Here is a 16,289-nt window from a genome sequence, read left to right on the forward strand (position 1 = left end):
GTTGTGCACTTGTATAAAGGACATGCATTTAATATTCGTCTCAGCACTACGTTTTCCAGTACAACAGAAAAAAAAAGAAACGGAAAAGAAAGTGGTAGAAAAGAAAAGAAACACAAATGAATGAAAGTGAATAAAAAACAAAACAGGAGAGAGGTGAAAAATTAGAGTGTCAATTAAGAATGATTAAGACGGCGCTTATAAGTTTGTGGACAGCGTACAGTTACTGTAGATTATTGCGCCAAGATACTGTAGTCGTGCAAATAACCTTAGCTTATGTACACTATGTATCTCCTATTTGATAAAGGGTAATTATATGCATTGGCACAGGCTTCTGTTTCCCGTCTGCTGCAGAAGTTTGCTATAGATTAATATAAGAAAGATGAATAATTAATTTTATGTATAAATCCATATTTTTGTAATGTGTACCATCCAGCAAAACAAATTCCTATTCTAGCTTTAAAATAGTATCTTCCTATATAAATAATAGAATAACCATTATTTAGAGGGCGTTCTAATTTTTTTTCATTCATTTCATTTCCCAATACACATTTACGAGGTACAGTACAACAATTCCATAACATTAACAGAAATATCGAAATTTACTGCTATATAATCCGGGATAAAAACTTCTCAGCATTAGGCCTACGCAGTGGTGGTGCCAGCGGGGGATGGGATGGGGAGCTGGGGGAGGGGGATTTGCCCTCCCGTCGGACAGTTCTGGACTTCTTTCTTTCCTACCCCCTGTCGTCAGACGCCACGACGAGGTCGTTGGACCATAGAGAAAATAGAACACTATGGTTGGACCAAAGATATTTCCGATGTGGTTATATAATAGGCCTTATTATGTATTGTTTGTTTTTATTTATTTATTTATATCTATAACACTATATTACACATCATGGGCCTATGATATAGGCCTAGCTAGGACCTGATTGTTTTAGATAATTTGTGACATTTTCTATTTTTTTCTTCTTTTTTTTTGTATTTACATATGTATTTTATGCCAATGGCCAAATGATTTTCATGAGGATAAATAAATTGCATTTTAAATCTTGAAAATAATGCATTTGAAAAAAAAAGTTGGATCACCACAAGACGCAAGTTGGCGCTATTTAATGCGAGTTGACAGCAAACTACTCGCTCGAGTAGACGTCCACCTGGGAAAAAAGATACAAAAGGTGAAGTGAAGCGTTAATTTTGTTGTAATTAAATAAACCAAACTTAGCTGTGTACAGTATAATAAATAGTTACTAAGGTGTCTTTGTCACAAGCTTGAATGGTTTAATTAAGGTAAATGTGCGGTAAAGGTCAATTTTATGGAATTTTTTGTGATGATTGATATAAGATGAGGACCTAGTCTCCTAGAGGCCTAACTATATGTAGGCCTATAGAAAGATAAGACACATTCACTGCAGGAGGAATCGGATAAATCAATGAGTGAGGAGCACCTTCCTGGTTAAGAGCAGAGTTATTAGCCCTGCTGACTAACAACTAGACCTAGGCCTAGCCTCGTATGTATTTTATGTTTCTGTTACTTGAATGACACGGTATGACTTCCTTGGGCCTAGAGCTACAGACAGCACGTTGCACATTCAACCTTCATCCATGATTACATTTAACCTTTTTTTTGTTTGCACCACCTATAAATATATATATATGGTTGCACCATAACAACTCCCTGGTTGCACCTAAAACACCAAGGCAATATACAGTAGCTAATGTGGCTGCAAGTAAATAAAGAAGTCGGTGACTTGTTTACATTTTCCACTCATGATTTAAATAAGAATTAATCAGTCATGCGAACAATTATTTATTTTACTGACCTGGAGTAACATAGCCTAGAGTTATGAATTATAATAATTGCCATAAAAATTGATTTCTGTTAGATTATGAATTTCAGGTCTAGAAAAGTTTCAATGGACAAGACAGCTGAGTAGTACAGAGTAGTACAGTTTGACTCTGTTGTTTGTTGCATAAACTGAAAGTTGATTCTTATCACCTACAGCACATAATGTCTGAGAAAGTGCGCCAGAGAAGAAGCTCACGTTTACAACAACGAAAATCATCTGATGACAAAGATGATGTAACTAGTAACAACAGAGGAGACGCTCCAGATGGCATTAATCACGATTCCTCAACAACTACCGCCACCAAAGACAAGCATTCCGAAGAAGAGTCATTCCAGACCGATCAATCAGAAGATGAAACGTTAGAAGATGAAGCGGTTACTGCAGATGTTTTGACATGGTTTCTGAAGACACTGAGCTTAGTTGTTGGTACTGCTTTGGTGATTCTTATTGGTTATCATTACAGCCTGTACATTTGGACGTTGCATGAGAACAGGCTTTGGTTTTCAAAGATAATGGTGAGTTGAATCATAAGTTTAACATCAGGAAGCATATCACTAACTGAGATAGAAATATTTGACCAGATGAGTAATACTAGCAATTAATATACAAACACATACAATGAATGTAATTTTTCAGTATTTATTATTTTTTTTTATTTCATCAATGTTAAAGGAGGGTAACCCTTCCAGCTTCCTTGAAGGGAAGCTGATATTCAGGGGCCCTTTTTAGTAAAAAATTATATTTTAATCCAAAAAAAAAAAAAAAATAAGTAGAAGAAGACTAAATATATACTATGAAAAATTAGTGAAAATCCTAATTATAATACATTAAATAAATACTAATAACAACAATATTATCATAAAATACAATAAACTATACAGAAGAAGATGTTATTGTATGTAATACTCTATATTCCACAGGTACACAATTTTCCGTGGCTTAATAGAAATATTGAATGGGTGTCGGGCCATGGCGGTAAATAAAGCAATATGAGGAGGTTTTTAACTACAGTAACTACAGTACAGTACAATACTTACAAATTTGTTTAGTGTGGCAGTCAAAGAGAGTTGTTTATTCAGGAGAGCCACTTATTAGATCATCTACCGTACTGTAATAATCTGGGTTAATGCTTTTGTAATATGTGGCAAAGACAAGCCAAACCAGTCACTCGTCGCAAAAATCGATTTTGAGTTATTAATACAGTGTTAGAGAGTAAAATAATAGCTATAAAATGGTAAAAAAAATCATTCAAATCGGACATTTCCTTATGAAGTTACAAGTGTTTAACCACACAGCTGTTTAAAGAACAGTATATGAGAAATTAGCTGTCAAAGTTTATGATTTCAGGCATTTCTCATGCAGAAACTATCTTTAAATCCTTAAAAAGTATTGTTTTAACATTGAAAATGGGGAAAATAACAGCATAGAATGATGTGTAGATATATAAAGTTAAGAGACAGGATATATAAAGGTTAGTTTAGTGCAATAAAATAGATTTTTAAAAATTTGACATTCCAGCATGTTTTGGCCATTTTCTCTGAAACACGATTTGCGACGAGTGACTGGTTTGGCTTGTCTTTGCTACATATACTTATCAATAAAATTCAATATTTGAACTGTTGACATTGTATACATTTCAGGTATTACATTGTTTGAGAAATTTAGCCCAACGATAATTAGAACATGAATGATACAATTTAGTGGCTGATTGGCCTATTGGTCATGGATTGAATGTGGCTGGACTGGAATATGGTGACTTTTTACTGTAGATAAGAAGTATAATTTAGTCAATTAAACACTGAACAAAAAATAATTTTATTTTATTTCATCACACATCCAAACAGTGGATAGCCCACCACTAATGGAATGACAATCGAATATTAAACCACATTCAAATAAATGCATCAGATGTGCTCAGTGTGGTCTTGAATAGTCTCTAGTAATACCCCAAAATGCGCGCTCTCACATATAGTCGCCAGCACCCTTCCCTTTAGTAATACTAGAACAGTAACTATATGAAACACAATCTGTCCTCTGGTTCTTATATACTTGGTTCAGTATGTTACCTTGGCTTGAAGGACTTGTTTTATACTTTAAGGAATTTCTTAATAAAAAGCCTGTAATTCTTCAGCAAAATCTGAATTCCTTGTTTGGACTCTATGCAGATATTATTTCTGATGACGATTGAAACAACTCAATCGAAACATCGAGACATTTTATATGGTGTCTTTTTACTGTCATAGATGAGAAGTATAATTTAGTCAATTAAACACTGAACGAGAAATTTTATTTTATTTCATCACACATCCAAACAGTGGATAGCCCACCACTAATGGAATGACAATCGAATATTAAACCACATTCAAATAAATGCATCAGATGTGCTCAGTGTGGTCTTGAATAGTCTCTAGTAATACCCCAAAATGCGCGCTCTCACATATAGTCGCCAGCACCCTTCCCTTTAGTAATACTAGAACAGTAACTATATGAAACACAATCTGTCCTCTGGTTCTTATATACTTGGTTCAGTATGTTACCTTGGCTTGAAGGACTTGTTTTATACTTTAAGGAATTTCTTAATAAAAAGCCTGTAATTCTTCAGCAAAATCTGAATTCCTTGTTTGGACTCTATGCAGATATTATTTCTGATGACGATTGAAACAACTCAATCGAAACATCGAGACATTTTTGGCAAAACAACAGTTCTTTTCAATTATACAAATAAAAGTCATTCTTTTAATCTCATTGGAACTTTTAATTGAGCAATTCAATGTTGAATATTCTTCCTAGATTTTAACGATGTAGACCCCTAGTTTGAAGGGCCAAAATTATTTTTAGATTTGATGTCACAGGCCAAAGTTTCTAGTATCTTGCTACATAACTAAAGGTAAAATTCTGAGATGTTGTGGCCGATGGCCCTTGTCTGCCACATAGACATTTGACGTTTTTTTGGCAATTTTAAATTCTATTCTATTTTCAATTGTACTATAGCTCAATATTAGGACACTAAATTCATTACAATTTTTCACCATTATATGATATAATAAAGCAGTACTTTGAATGCGGCATATGAAAAAATATTTTTCAGGGTTGTTGGACGTTTAATATTGTTGGTGACTGGTGGTAATAGAACTTGTCATGTCTTCCTTTCTTTGTGCAAGTATAACTGTGGGTGAAGTACCCTGAATGAATGAGTGCCTGAATTGGTCTTTTTTTTCCCTATCAACGTAAAACTAGATATTTTTTTTCTATTTTAGTATTATATTGACCTTGCTTCTTATGCCTAACCAAATATTGTTCCCTGCTCGGATGTCATCCATAAAACAACTCCCTGGTAAAAGTAATCCTGTAGGAGTATTTTTAAACCAAACGTGAAGTTAAAATTAAAAGTGTGGCAGAGAATCAGTATTTTGTGTGTGATTTCACCTATCCTATATCCACCAAATATCAGGGCTTTAAAGCCTCAAAACATTTCGCCTGTATAATCTCGGGTCTACTCATAATAAAAAAAAGTCTCTGATAAAGTTTTTATTTTAAATTTGCTGTGTCATATTTAGCTGAACTAGGACTACCAATCTTTTGGCTTTTGTCGATTGGATGGTAACAGATTTAATTCTAGATCTGGGTAGGGTCAACCCTACTTCACATTGGCCCAGTGTTGTGTTTTGGCCTTCACTTCATTGACAAAATTTTCATTCAATGGTTATTAATTTTAGTTTCTTTAAATATATTTGAAAAAAAATTTGACTTGCGGGCTGCCTTTTAAGAACCAGGGATGTAGACAATACTTCTGTAGACTGCAATTTATTTGACTAGTACTTCCGACACAATATACTGATATTACAGTGACTCGGGCAGGATTTTACTACTAAAAATGACTTATTATACCAATCAGCATTTGATAATTGGCCAAGTCCTTTCACGCAGGTGAAAGGTCGCAAAGAGGCTTATGTATTGCCTTGTTATTGGACCACAGGGAGTAAGAACAGGACAACTGAACATTTCTTATATTCATATTACTTTTGTTCATTTTAAATTACGTCAACCATTTCTTTACATTTTTCTGTTACTATAGTAAATAATGATACTTCCTTGGTAAGAGGGTGATATAAACACTTAAAGTTACATAAAATGATTAAACAGATTTAGACTCAAATAGAATTATAATCAATATTGTTATACATTTATCATTATTATTAATAATGTTAAAAATAATGAACAGAATGTACAGGAAGTCAACAAGAATCATAATCATGAAATTAATAGTACCGTACTCGCGCAAATAAGCGCCCCTCTCGAATAAGCGTATAATTTGAATACATATAATATCATCAGTCTTCCTTTTTAGCAAGTTAGTAATCCAATTAATCATGAGACTGTGGTTGTTGACATGATTTGAGCTGCAGAGTGGATCACATTCTTCCGGGTCAATATCAAAACAAGGATATTTCTCTTGGACAAAATGAGAGCTCTGATCCCTGGGCAGACTGTATTTTTCCAACTTTCCTCTTCTTACATATTTGACTAGGCTTAGTCCTACACCTCTTTTTCTTTTTTTGTTAATTTGCACCTTTAACACATTCTCATCTAAGTTTTTAAGAAAACCTGCAATGATCCTGCCATCCTGCTAGTCTCAATCAGCCGATGGCTAAGCTAAGCACTACCCACCACCACTAATTGCATCTGCTATTCTGCTGTTATGTAAATATCCACAGCATTCTTGTCATGAGCCATTTTCTCTGGACGATTGTCTTTTCCGTTGCACCACCATTTGTAATGTCCAATATATAATTTTTTTTCATTCAAAAAGTGCCTCTTGAATTTAATAAGTTCCCATTAGTACCCCTCGATCTTGATCTATTTCTAAAAGCACCCCTCAATTTACACTGTTTTTTATAAGCGTCCCGTTTCAATAAGCACCCCATTTGAATAAGCGCCCCTCAAAAAGTGTAAAAAAATATTTTAAGTGCCTGGGGGGTTATTCGCGCGACTACAGTAATTTAAATACTATGAACAGTTTTAATTTAAGTCACAAAGAATCGCAATCATTATTTTAGATTAATCAGACTTATAATAATAAGTAACTTTTATTAATGTATTATAATAACTCAAATACAACCATATTTCAATATGATAGATTAATCTTAAAATTTAATAATAAATGATGTTATAAAATAAATGATTAATAGATGTTAACGTAAGTCATTAATAATAAATGTATCAATATTATTTATAACTCTAGTTTTAAAAATTTTGCAGTCTAATAGACAAATAGTGTTTTTTTTTTTCTCCATGACCGGGGAAGGGGGTCAGGCCCTGGTGCCACCCCTGCCCCAGCTTGCACTATTGACGTTCTGTGAAGTGGCTCATGAAGCTTCAGCCCAAATACATGTAAAGTGGCTGCATCTAATCAATAATGACTGGTAATATCAGACCATAAAACAAAGATATAACATTCAAGCAAAATTAAACTTGCTGTTAAAATTAAAACAAAATGGACTATTCATATATTGAATATTTTATAGTGCAAGTTATTTAATGTACACAAGGCAGAATACATCTGGTTGTGCTAATGAACATTTGAATATTGATTCCAGGCATTGAACAAAGTATACAACAGGTCGACTACAAAGGACCAAGAAGCAGTAATTATTGATTGCACTGTGTACAGTGTAGTATACTCAGTTATCTTTATTTTGGGTTCTTAAAATGTCTTGTCTTTTAACTTATATAGTACTATTAAGCAAACTTGAGCTCTGAGAGCTCTGAAATATTATGGTTATAAATTGCTGTATTTAAGCAGTGATACAGATCTTGCTTCCATTAGTGTTCTTTGTATTTTGGACTCTTATTTTAAAAGATTACTCGTAGAGCTGCAGAATTTTTTTTACGAGCTATGGTATTTTTTTGTTGGCTCGCATTAAATCAACATACTGTATTCCTTGAACGTGAACTCAATACTTCAGTTTGATTGGCTGCAATATGCAGGCCCATCATAATTTTGTTTGTTTTCAGTGACTTTTCGCAGTAAACTCTGTCGGAGAAATGCGGGGCTAGGCTGGGCGTGGAAACTGGCACATCTTTCATGGACTGTTGGGGAAGAGGTGCGGCAACCCCTGATATCTCAATTTTATAATTTGTGGATGTAGGAATATTATAGAAAAATTATATTTATTCTCAGTCAGATGTAAACATTTTTTTAAATTTATTTATTTTTTGTCATTTCATCTTCATGTATGTACTGGTATTATTTTTGGATTTGAATGAAATAATTTAAATAATATATAATAGTAATTAATGTGATAATATTAGATCTTAAAAAATATAAATGATAGGGGATTTAGGATTATAAAACATACAGTACTTTCATGTATTAGATATATTTTCTATCTAGTTCCCTCAGTCAAAATGGAATGTTCCAGTGCCCTGGTTGTCTGTTGCAGCCAGTGAAACTGGCATACCAGCTGTGAAACTTCAACGAGGAGGGGTAATATTTATTCTCTTGTGCTCTGGATAATATATATTATTTCTGACGTTTTTTAGATTCAGGTTTTCGTATGTTGTGTTTGCTTTTTACTTTTTCTTCAGAAGAAATATTTCATTGATAGATACTGTTAGTCAGTTATTCAATGTGTACTGTATGTACAAAACATGGAGAAAGAAGGTAGAAAGATACTTTTAGTTGTACTGTATGTACTGTACTGTAGTCAGGAGACAATTCATTAGGTGATAAATAGGAGGTCTAGTGTGATGGAATATTTTAACAATGCATTGTATAATTTTCATTAAGTGTTTATTCATACTGTGCTTTAGCTGACCAGTGGACACTGACAAAGCACTATACATTGTAACATAAAAAAAATGTACTGTGTGTACAATTAAAGAATGATTGATTAATTGATTGATGATTTATTAATTAATTTAGGTCAGGATCTTTGAGGTAGGCAGAGGTAAGATGTTTTAAGTCTGCTAAACAAAATAATAGGCCTATATAAAAAAGTTTTGCCTTTGCTATAATCGGAGTTTTTAATTCTGTTGTTTTCAAGCAATTATTTTTTACCCAATTACATGAGTTTGCAATTTTGTATTCATATACTTTAAAAAGGTCAGTTGTTGTTGCACATCTGCTGAAATCTATCTTCGTAAATTACATTTAACTGTAATATTGTGTAGAGTGTATAGTAGTGTGTCTGTAAACCTATCCCAAGTTCATGTTAGTTGTACCTTGTGTCCCCTTGGGTATTTCACGCAGCGCCTCTGCTTAAACATTTCATAAATTAATTAATTTTAAATTTACACCGTAAAAATGTTTGTTATTGTTACAGGAAAAACTGTTTTTCTGCTAGCTTACAGAATAATTATTACTATTAAAAAAATCTTTAAATTATTTGGCAACTGAGCAATTAAATTTAAATGGATAGTAGCAATTTAGGATGATTTTAATAAGTAAAATATATTCTTGTTCTAATTTTTAATTGAAACCTAACTTATTAAATATAAGGTAATTCAAATATTGACTTAAATTCTCAGCAGTGGTGGAATTCGAGATAGAATAGGGATATTCACTAAAATGGAGAGTCTAGACCATTAAGGGGGCGGCTGCGCTACCCTTAATTCCGCCACTGTTCCGCCACAGATCAGCTAATAATAAAATAAACAAGCAAAGGAACACAAAACAAATAAAAATTAGATTTATTAGTTCATTCCCGTATTCACATCAAAACCATGTTGGAATCCAGGTATAACCATACCACTGTAATGCACAGTGTATATCCAGTGGGTCAATTTTCTGTGTGCGTTACCTAGTCGTAATTGGTAGGCCCTATTAAAGTTTGCTACAGCAAGTTGCAACACAAGCATTTCTTGGCTCATCTTCAAGTGTTAGTTGCTAAATTTTAAGTATTTCCCATGATTCAACAGGTTATCTTGTCTTCTAATTGCTTTTGAGTTTGTCCATGATTTTTTTTTAATTTCTTGTCTAAATTACTTGGTTTTGAGTTTTCCTTGTAATTTATTCCAGGTTATCTCTTTCGAAATTGCTGAAAGTTTTACCATTTATTAACTTCCTGTTAGGAAATCAGTAAAGTGTGTGTTTTCCTCCAGACAGATGAATGCTGAAATTACCCATCCCATCAAAATCAATAAAAGTGGATGGTAATAACCACAGCAAGGTACATAAAATAATACTATTAATGCATTGCACTTTAGTGTGTTGTAGCTTAATATATTGCCCTGAGAACTGTGGGTAATGACCTAAAATATGGTTGGTTATAGTTTTTGGAGGTTACCTGATGATCTTATACAAAAAGCAAAGTATAATAACATAATATATCACACCCCCCCTTCCCCCTCCCTGGCCAACATTCACATGTGAAAGAATTTGTTTTAATTGTGATAAAAATCTTCAGACATCCTACTAGGTTATTATGCCCAGAACATTGGAAGACAAGATAAACTATTATGTCATCATCTGTTTTTTATAGCACCATGACGTCATGTAAGTCCACTTCCATATATCCTCCATGACCCCACATCCCCAGGAAAAATGAAAGTTTGTACATTCTGGAAGGGACGTTTCGTGCAATCTAGATAAACATTTTAAGACTAAAAACCATACACATAAAAGTTTGGTAGTTACAGAGGTAATCTTGACTCTTCATCTGTAAGATTAACTTTCTAGGCCCCCACCCCCTCCCCCCTATTTTAAATTCATGGATCCGCCACTTACAGTAAATGACTTTAAACAGAACTGTTACAGAAAAACTACCATACTAAAAAAAATAGGCTCCCAGCAGAAGTGCATGGCTACTGCCTATTATTGTACATTATTGTGTAATATTAAAAAGTACTATCACGTTGTAAAGGACTTCCTTCAAAATACCATAAAAGGCATTTTTATCAAATGCATGCTGCGTTTCCATGACGCATGCTCGATTCCATGCTAACTTCATTCGTTTTTTTTTTTTATTAGGGTGCCCCCCTACCTCGTTTATTAGGGCACCCCCCCCCACCTCATGGTAGTAGTACCCATCATGCACCTCCACCGGATTTAACTGCTAGACGATATTCATAGTGTCTATGCCTCTGAGGGCGCAATAGACACAAGAACCCCAGAAATGTAACAGATTGAGAGTTGTTACTCTAGTATCAAGTTGTTTGTGGTATTCATTGATTTGCTTGTTAGTATTTGATGAGCACAGCTTGTAAGTTCTTGTAATTTTATAGCCTAATTGAGGAATTGTTTTCCAATTAGTTACTTGCTGAAGCCAATTATAGTGATCACAGCTGTCATTAAGCGGATAACATCATGTCACAGACCCTATACTGTATATGGAGCTTCTGTGATGTTGTGGTCCTATGAATCCTTGAATAAAATAATTAGCTGCATAAAGATGAGCATACAAACTGTACCTTCTTTACTTGATGAAACAATTAAATATCTACATTGCTTTTATTCACATTTACGAATTACTTTTGATATTTTTAGAATTCTCATGCCAATTTGTAATATTAGTCTAATTGGTGTAAGTCGGATCGGAGGAAATTTTTAGCTTCTCACATTTGAAAAATGAGTCCAGATTTCTCATATTTTGTGTAAAAGCGGGTCAATTTTTAAGAAAATGGGTCCAGATTATTCATATTCCTGCGTAAAATGGGTCAACTTTTAAGAAAATTGGTCCACTTCATTTGAATTTACGTGTAAAGTGGGTCCACCCTTTATATTGTCCCACACAGTTTGAAAATCCTAGCTACAGCATTGTGTACAGTGTACTGTATAAATTTACAGTTAAGTCTGATTTAGTTGGTTAACTGGTTGACTCAGTTATGTTCTAATGTCTGATTTGGTTTGGCTGTAGGTAGTGAGCATATGCGATCAGTAGTAGGGGAGAGCTTAAATACCCTTTATCAAACTCTTTGGACCAACAATTTAATGTTACGAAACATTATAAACAGCTTAAAATTACTATGTTCTTTGTATGCCCAATGAGATGATTCATCAGTGGGATTTTACCCCTACAAAGGTTCATTTTTTGTACTTTTACCAGGGTTCTGTGTCCCTTGTCCTTACCATGAATTGTAAGACCCCCCTCCCATGTTGGATAGTTTACCCCCTTACTCCTACTCCTAAAGCCACCAGTGGTAGTGAGTATTAATTCACTTCTCTACCAGTACCTACATTGATTTGGTTGTTGCCTGCCAATTTTTATTATTTTTATGGACAATGAAATTTTATCTATAATCTTTATAAATTTATGAGATACTTTATAATATATTTATACTTAGTAGAAACTTAGTAGCATCATGTAGCAATATACGTGATGACAATATTCTTCATTAGTAGTCTGGTTTCATTTCTAGGCTTAATTTCATAGCCCTTTTCTTAGTCTTTATGTAATGCACTTTTCCTTAATTATTGATAGCATAGAAGTAGGCCTATAGATGTACAGTAGCTGTTTTCTTAATTAGCAGTATCCAAAATACATGATTATCACACAAATTTATTCATAGTATCAAATTGTGTCTGGTCTAGAATGCATTGACCTGTAATTATGTCAAAACTACGCAAGAGAACGCAACATAGAGCAGAAAATTCAACGAGAGTAAATGGCAGAAGAAGTAATGGAAAAACCCCTGTGGGATATAATGGAAGGTTCCAGCAATCTGAGATGGGCCCATTAGCAAAGCCACCTTGGTTTTCTATTATTTATTATTTTACTGGTGTCGTAATCAGCTTATATATTGGATATCATTTTGCTATCTTCCTGTACACATTACATGAGAACAGACTTTGGTTTTCAAATATTAAGGTGAGATTGAACTGCCAAGGGTATTCAGTTGATTAATTGTTTGCATTTTCTCTTTAATCGGGTTGTTGACTTTCTCTAACACCCCTTTTATAACTTTTGTGAAGTCTTCCTTCTTGTGTATTTTCAAAATATTGACTTATAATTAAAGAAACATCGATAATTGGTATTTTATTGTCAATTTTATTATCAATTCATCATCATTATTATCTTTATTTTCATCATCATCACCATCATCCTCATTAGACCGTGGGTTGAGGATCGAAAACGTTCAATTCTGTGACCCACCAATCCGGGCTACCTGGCTTTTGCACAAAAATGTCAATACTATTAAATTGTAATCTTATACACATCTAGATGTGTATAAGAGACAGCCTCCACCTGATTTAACTGCTAGACGATAACGTAGTGTCTATGCCTCTGAGGGCGCAATAGACACAAGAACCCCAGAAATGTAACAGATTGAGAGTTGTTACTCTAGTATCAAGTTGTTTGTGGTATTCATTGATTTGGTTGTTAGTGTTTGATGAGCACAGCTTGTAAGTTCTTGTAATTTTATAGCCTAATTGAGGAATTGTTTTCCAATTAGTTACTTGCTGAAGCCAATTATAGTGATCACAGCTGTCATTAAGCGGATAACATCATGTCACAGACCCTATACTGTATATGGAGCTTCTGTGATGTTGTGGTCCTATGAATCCTTGAATAAAATAATTAGCTGCATAAAGATGAGCATACAAACTGTACCTTCTTTACTTGATGAAACAATTAAATATCTACATTGCTTTTATTCACATTTACGAATTACTTTTGATATTTTTAGAATTCTCATGCCAATTTGTAATATTAGTCTAATTGGTGTAAGTCGGATCGGAGGAAATTTTTAGCTTCTCACATTTGAAAAATGAGTCCAGATTTCTCATATTTTGTGTAAAAGCGGGTCAATTTTTAAGAAAATGGGTCCAGATTATTCATATTCCTGCGTAAAATGGGTCAACTTTTAAGAAAATTGGTCCACTTCATTTGAATTTACGTGTAAAGTGGGTCCACCCTTTATATTGTCCCACACAGTTTGAAAATCCTAGCTACAGCATTGTGTACAGGTCTCTTATACACATCTAGATGTGGATAAGAGACAGGTGTATATCCAGTGGGTCAATTTTCTGTGTGCGTTACCTAGTCGTAATTGGTAGGCCCTATTAAAGTTTGCTACAGCAAGTTGCAACACAAGCATTTCTTGGCTCATCTTCAAGTGTTAGTTGCTAAATTTTAAGTATTTCCCATGATTCAACAGGTTATCTTGTCTTCTAATTGCTTTTGAGTTTGTCCATGATTTTTTTTTTAATTTCTTGTCTAAATTACTTGGTTTTGAGTTTTCCTTATAATTTATTCCAGGTTATCTCTTTCGAAATTGCTAAAAGTTTTACCATTTATTAACTTCCTGTTAGGAAATCAGTAAAGTGTGTGTGTTTTCCTCCAGACAGATGAATGCTGAAATTACCCATCCCATCAAAATCAATAAAAGTGGATGGTAATAACCACTGCAAGGTACATAAAATAATACCTGTCTCTTATACACATCTAGATGTGTATAAGAGACAGGTACTGTATGTACAAAACATGGAGAAAGAAGGTAGAAAGATACTTTTAGTTACTGTATGTACCGTACAGTAGTCAGGAGACAATTCATTAGGTGATAAATAGGAGGCCTAGTGTGATGGAATATTTTAACAATGCATTGTATAATTTTCCAGTAACATCTTTAAAAGTCTGATGTTAGGATATTGCAATATGTTTTGATAAAACAATGTAGAGTATAAATTGAAAACATATTAACTCAATAAAGGCTGACAAGGTGAATATATTTAATAAATAAAAGTTGACAAGGTGAAATAAATAATAAATAGAATTTGAAATAATAATAATAATCTTTACTTTACATGCTGCATGTATTTGAACATGCTTTACTAGGTCTCTTCCTCCGCCAATATCCCCAGAATTAAATGAATTAAAAACCTCATTGACCGTACAATCTTCTGGTATTTTCTTCGCGAACCAATCCTTGACAACTTTTATTCCTTCCCTGATTTGCATGACAATAAGCGGCATGCTGAACACAAAATCCAGCCACCACAGGGTGGATCGAGATCCTAGATATTTATTATAGAGAGAGCAAAGCTAGCGCGCAAAACTTCGAGATTTCTTTGTGGACATGCGCAGTATGAAAAAGATCGCCTATAAATAGATATTGTTACTTGGCGACTACTCTAAAGATCGAAAATCATTATTCACCAGCCTTAAAATTTGTTTTTGACGAACAAACGATCGTTTTTTCAATGAAAAAAATCTAGTAAAAAAAAAAAAAAAAAATTGCGATTTCGTCAAAAGAGATGCGCGCGGGGATGATAAACTAATCATTTTTTTTATGGGGATATTGAGACAATAATGTTGGCAATGAATCGACCCAGCATAAACAACTGACCATGAAGACAAATCAAATCAATCCACAATTATATAGCAACTATTTACTATTGTCTACCAAGAACAATTACTACACAAATTGAATCAATTCAGTTTTTTGGGGTGGGGATGTGCCCTTCAGTGACTGTGCTTAGACTAAGTAATTCAGGCTTAATTTGATCCTAATGTCTTCATGAAAAGAATATAACAAAATTATTATATTAATAGTACAGTATGCTTTATCTACATAGGAATCCTTAGACACAACATAACAAAAAATATATTAATTAATAGGTATCAAAACTGACTTAAGCAAATAATATTTATCAACACTTTGATGTCCAATTAAACATCACCACATGCATTTAATATTGTATTATACTGATACTACTTATTTTTCTTTTATTTTTTTTTTTGGAAAACAATCTTTGATTAAAAAGAAACAATTTAAATACATATTTGATCATTAAAACCATCAAAGTAGCATTGATAAGCTCTTTGAATTAGTTTGTTTAATTAATTTTCACAGACCACAGAATCAAGTGAATGGCTGTCTCTTATACACATCTCACTTGATGAACCACAGCCAAAGCAAATGCTCATTCTGCATCACCTGAAAGCTGAAGTCAAGAATTATAGAAGTGCTTCCTGGTCGAAGTCATGTTCTCCCATGTATTTTTTTGTAAAAAGACAATAATATTTTAAGTTTTTCCTTGTATGAACATTTATCAACAACACATTTATTTTCTTTATAAAAATTTGCATTGACCTTTTGAATTGCATTGTATTGTATTTTATAATGCAATATGAAAAGAAGAAAATAACAGAACAGTACTTGCTGATAAATGATAATGAATACAGCAAAACTTTCATTATTTCTAGTTTCTTTTAAATTGTTTATGCTGGTTGGCTACATTGATATTATATAATTGTAATATTTAACACATGTTTATAAGTGGATTGGATTGAACTCTATATTCAACTATGTTTAAAGCAGTTCTGTGTAGGTATATGATGTGCTACAGTGTTTCAATAATATTCATAATAAAGTTCAGATTTTTGTCATAAACTTCTTTCAACCTTGTGTTTACTGTTGTGTAGTTAATGTATATACCCAGTGAGTGATCAGAGAGATAATGAAAGTGCTGATGGGATGTAACTGGCTTAACTGAGG

General features: G+C 33.3%; 1 protein-coding gene across 8 annotated transcripts in view; it reads left to right on the forward strand.

The window, feature by feature from the left end:
- The first annotated feature begins 1,035 nt into the window (after positions 1–1,035).
- Positions 1,036–16,289, forward strand: part of LOC117100470 (probable C-mannosyltransferase DPY19L3) — a 27,619-nt gene continuing 12,365 nt past the window's right edge. The window contains exons 1-2 of one of the 8 annotated variants that reach the window (XM_033240211.1): positions 1,036–1,178; positions 2,006–2,365. In XM_033240211.1, the coding sequence (XP_033096102.1) occupies positions 1,062–1,178; positions 2,006–2,365 (477 nt within the window). In that variant the 5' untranslated portion in view covers positions 1,036–1,061. Of the gene's footprint in view, positions 1,302–1,388; positions 1,512–2,005; positions 2,366–8,288; positions 8,406–12,381; positions 12,659–16,289 lie in introns of those variants that run through there. The other 7 variants (XM_033240301.1, XM_033240378.1, XM_033240450.1 and 4 more) reach the window with 7 other exon arrangements.

The sequence above is a fragment of the Anneissia japonica genome, unplaced genomic scaffold, assembly GCF_011630105.1.
Source record: "Anneissia japonica isolate Jap-2015-1 unplaced genomic scaffold, ASM1163010v1 scaffold483_len1788099_cov177, whole genome shotgun sequence".
Lineage (NCBI taxonomy): Eukaryota > Metazoa > Echinodermata > Crinoidea > Comatulida > Comatulidae > Anneissia > Anneissia japonica.